The sequence below is a fragment of the Candoia aspera genome, chromosome 2 (genome assembly GCF_035149785.1).
Source record: "Candoia aspera isolate rCanAsp1 chromosome 2, rCanAsp1.hap2, whole genome shotgun sequence".
Classification (NCBI taxonomy): Eukaryota; Metazoa; Chordata; class Lepidosauria; order Squamata; family Boidae; genus Candoia; species Candoia aspera.
The window spans coordinates 166,297,989-166,302,762 of NC_086154.1; the positions used below are offsets into that span (position 1 = coordinate 166,297,989).

Sequence of the window (4,774 nt, forward strand, 5' to 3'; positions counted from 1 at the left end):
CAGGTTAAACCGCTGAGCTGCTGAGCTTGCCGATTGGAAGGTCGGCGGTTTGAATCCGCGTGACGGGGTGAGCGCCCGTTGCTAGTCCCAGCTGCTGCCAACCTAGCAGTTCGAAAACATGCAAATGTGAGTAGATTAATAGTGGTGGGCAGGTAACGGCGTTCCATGTAGTCATGCTGGCCACATGACCACGGAAGTGTCTATGGACAAACGCCGGCTCTTCGGCTTTGAAACAGAGATGAGCGCCGCCCCCTAGAGTCGGACACAACTGGACTTAATGTCAAGGGAAACCTTTACCTTTACCTTATTATTATACTTAGGTTTCAGTTTCTGGGAAACTGTTTAATATCTTCCGCAGCATTTCATCCATATCTACTGAATCTTTCAGCTCAGTGTATTTTAGTATAGCTTCCAACTATAGCCAAACATTGCACATTATTGCATGAACAAGTTAAAAACCAATACAAGTTGGTATTTATATAAATCTTGAAAATACTTCAGAATCTAATTAAGCTTCATGGGTAACTGACTATACAAAACATATCCGTCCAATAAGTTAGTGTTCCTCCAAATTCTCAGCTTTCTTCTGGGGGAAAAAACCCACGATGACGATTCAAAGAATCCCATGGCAGGATTGGGCTGCCTAATAGCTTTGCAAAAAGTAACTGCTCAAACACTTTTCTCAGAAATCACAACTTTTCAGTTAATCCAAACTGCATCATTACACAATGATTCCATTTCAATGTTTGTTTGTCCTCTGTATGTTTCAGACCTTATTTGTTGATTATTTGGGGATTATTGTTGGGTTGTTTTTTTTGCAATTATGGGTTCCTGTGCCTTTAATTAAAAGCTACCCATTTGTAGATGCTAATTGTTTGTATGATTTGTTCAGTGTGGCAGGGCTGTCTGTGATGGTGTCCCCTTATTACATACCTTATTAAAATCATATTTTTCCTTGTCATAAAGAGAATACATGAAGGCAAGCAGTAATTCAAGTGCTTTTCCCATCAAGGCAATAGACACTGACCAAATTCACTTTTAATACTGCAGGCACAGTATCTGAAGAGCAATGAAGGAACCCATGTGGAACATTGTAGAAGACAATACAGAAGGATCTTGGCCATGGGGAGAGGAACTGCTGAGTAATTCAAAAGCTATCAGAAGTGGGCCATACCAGGTAGCAGCCCCTTGCTGTGCCTGCCTGATCTCAAAAAGGCTAAGCAGGGTTGGACCTTAGTACTAGAAAGGGAGGTCACCAAGAAATCTCAAGACTATAGTCTAGATTGGGAAAATGAAAAAAAAAAAAAAACTCCTGAAGAAGGCAACGAGAACACACCGACATTGCAGTCAAGGAAATCACAAGGACACGTTCATGAAGTTTTCAAGAGTTGAGCTCGCTCAAGGGAATCTTTGAAGTGGCCCAGTTGACTCTATTCTAAATGCTGCACACAGAGCATAATGCAAGACTGTGCAGAAAAGTCCTCTGCAATGTTTCTACCTACTGGTTTTCATTCAATCTGAGGTAAGATAATTTGTTTTCCAAATTTTCTTGAGAAGGAGAAGAGATGGTTGGCGAAATTCTCATGGGAGGAATGGGATGTCCTTGCACTTCTTTAGTAAAGAGGTGGCCAAGGAATGTGCAACTATCCTATCTTTCACTATACAGTCCTCTCAGGAGCAGTCTGCACACTGCTGGCTCTCACACTTCAGCCACTGAATCCCAGAATAAAACATTATGAAGGAACCACTCCCCTTGGGCTTTATTACATTGGGAAGGGTGGAGAGGCATGAAGACTTCAGAGAAATAGAAAAAGAGATCCCAGAACTTCTATTGGCGGTAGTGCCCTTTGCCTGACAATAAAGCAGGCTCAAAACACCATCAAGAAAAATGTGAAAGAACCTTTCAAGTACCTTAAATATGAGAAAAATGGAAACACCTCTTCATGGAAAAGAAAAAACTTTTGAGAAATTGCAAGGCATAGTTTGGCACAGCCTTAGCAGAAAGTCATATACATATATGGACTTCTCTGTGCAACTGACTGTGATCCCCCCTTCTCCACATGAACGCATACACATTCAAACAGATGTGCATAGGTCCCCCTGCAGCTTTCCCTCTGTACCTGAACACATGGAGGGATAACTAATGGAGGAGATTATGGCTTTGTATTAAAAGTTGTGTGGAATCTCTGTTAAGTGTCCCTTCAGCTGACAGTGCAAAAGCAAAGTCTTAGGAGCTCTAAGCAGTGCTCCTGTAAAAGCCGTTCTTCATCCTCAGCCGGACAGTCCGATGCATGGCTACGCAGCAGCAGGGTTTTTGAGCCTAATGGGGGCCTCTGCTCAGTTCAGTGTGTCTTGCTTGCAGCTTACGTTTGTATTTAGATCTTTTACAATATCTTAGAATATGTATTTTTGACTCCTGCTCTTACTTACTGACCAGATGGCTCACTTGAGAGTATCCTTAGCCCACTTCATCCCCAAACTGGTCCAGGGTATGACTCATTCCATTTCTACTTTTTCTGTGTGCAGTGATATTAATATATGTTGCCTAAGCAATATACTAGCATCCTGAGAAAATGCACAAATCATGTATTGCTCCAGAGTCTCCGTGGTTCTTTGATACATTCATTGATCCAGAGAGAAGGAAAAAAGGTAAATTGGTAAAGGGACACTCCTGGCTGGGCATTTCACCAAGAGTCTTCCTCCTTGCTCTGGCTGTGTGAGAATTCCCAAGCTTAGGGCTACACATCTGTGTCACAGGGAGGTTTGCTCTCACTACTGCTCTCGCTCCAGGTCCATTCCCCTTCCAGCACGTCCAGAGAATTGCTGTAGTATCTGGGCATGGAATTCTGAGATTGCCTGTGGACTTCATTGCTGCTGATAGAGGTGGAGATGGCTCCAACGTTTGATGGTTTCTGCTGGTTGCTGGTTGCGTACCGGGAATTCTTGGTGCTTTTCTTTAGCCTGCACTCTTTGCAGCATTGGCCAAAGCTAAAAGTAAGTGAGATGCCTCCAATAATTTCCAGGCAGCTCCCTAAGTATCCAAGAACCAAGCAATAGGCCACCTGCAGGCTAGTGGAAGGAGGAGAAGGTAAGTCATACAATTCGTAATTGTACCACGAGACTGCAATCAAACTCAGCAAACCAGAAACGAAGAGCACCAGGCCACCTAGCCCCGCGAGCAGGTAGTGGGGCAGGTCCTGCCAGCATCGCACACCCAAGGAAGTCACGACCAGCCCCAAGGCTGTGACTGCGAGAGAAGAGGGCATGAGCCCTCTGGCCACTTGCACAGGCGGCTTGGTAAAGTACCCAAGGGAGTCTTCAACGTTGCATTCAGTGGTGTGGCTGCTCTGACGCTCGTTGCAAATGTCCCAGATGCCCTGGTGCTGAATCACATCTACTGGCTTTTCCAGGAATCCAGTCACGTCCCGCCAGCTGGGGGCCAGCGTGCTTGTCAGGTTCAAGACAAGGCCACAGGGACCGAGCACAATGCCCACAATCATGGGGGTCGGGGTCCGCATGCTGCTGGCCAACCAATCAAGCCTAGGAAGCTGTTACGGGAACCAGCAGAGATTTCTCCTCCTGGGTTGGTTTGCCCAGATAAGATCTCCTGTTGGGCATTCGTTGGTGATCCCTGCTGAAAAAGGTTCTGGATTAGGGTCCAAGAGATTTGGCCGTGGGTGCCAGGCAGGACTCCCTGTTCTCCACACACAAGCCCCACGTTCGCAGCAGAATTTCCCTAACGGTCCCGGACAGCTCTGCAGTTAGAAGAAAGAGTAGCAAGGTTGGATTGCTGCATTTCTCAGTTTGCTCAAGTTCTATAGAAAGCCCAAAGCAGCTTGTGAAACATTTTCTTTTCTCTAAATTCTGCCTCCCTTCCCGGATGCTAAAGAGAACAGCATTTCCTTCCCTCCTCCTCCTGCTGCAATCAGGAGCGGCTCCAAACTATGGCAAGTTCTCGCTTCTCTTGAGTCTCTGCCAAGAGAGCCCTGTTCCAAACTGCGTTGCTGCCATCTTCGTTTTGCCTCCCAGCCAGGAAGGTCAAAGTCAGCCTGAGAACCCTTTTATGCCTGTTCAAGTTTAAAGATGGTTTGAGGATACCCTCCCTGAAACCCTGAAGCTCCCACTGACTTGGAATCAGACATCAGAGAGAGCAAACATGTACCTGCCTGTCGCTCGGTCCTCCTGCAGCCACACCTGGGGTGTCCGCTGTCCTCCCTCCTCTGTGCACCCAGCCAATGCACTGGGCTGCTTCGACCGAAACTTCTTTGTATACAGAGAAACTGAAGGCTGCTGTTGCCAAACTCGTTCTAGGCTGTATTTTATGGGCAAAAAAGGGAGGGGAGGAGAAGGAAAAACAGACGTGGAACCAGGAAGACGTTGGGCCAGATTTGCTGAATCGGTGACTTCAGAAGGCGGGGTTTGCTGGGGCAGAACATCACACCTGCTTCTGTATGCCGAAGATACATGGTGATTTCGTATTCTCCTGGGTAAAGGCCAGCTCTCACTGCTTAGGCGACACAGCCCATCCAAACAACAACCAGTCTAAAGCAGCACTGTTTGTGTAGTACTTTTAGAAGGCAAGGCATGCAGGGCAGTTCAGTCTGTACTAAAACACTGAAAGGGAAAGGTGAAGCTGAGCAAGTGCTGCTCCTGAACTTGGCCAGAAAGAATAATTGTCTAAAGTGGGGTGGGGGAGAGACAAATGTTTTAAGAACTGATTCAACTGTTCCACGGCCACTTTCTAAGAACCCTTTTGTGCGTTATTGCTTTGGTA

At 46.2% G+C, this 4,774-nt stretch overlaps 1 protein-coding gene across 1 annotated transcript; it reads right to left on the reverse strand.

Annotated features, from left to right (window-relative positions):
* Nucleotides 1-2,012: 2,012 nt before the first annotated feature.
* Nucleotides 2,013-3,600, reverse strand: CLDN23 (claudin 23). The gene has a single exon (XM_063296679.1). The coding sequence runs from the start codon at nt 3,516-3,518 to the stop codon at nt 2,739-2,741; it is 780 nt and encodes a 259-aa protein (XP_063152749.1). The 5' UTR covers nt 3,519-3,600; the 3' UTR covers nt 2,013-2,738.
* Between the last annotated feature and the right edge of the window lie 1,174 nt (nt 3,601-4,774).

What these genes read in the sequence shown, in the direction of transcription:
- CLDN23 (XM_063296679.1), bottom strand. Translation starts at nt 3,518, where the DNA reads ATGCGGACCCCGACCCCCATGATTGTGGGCATTGTGCTCGGTCCCTGT.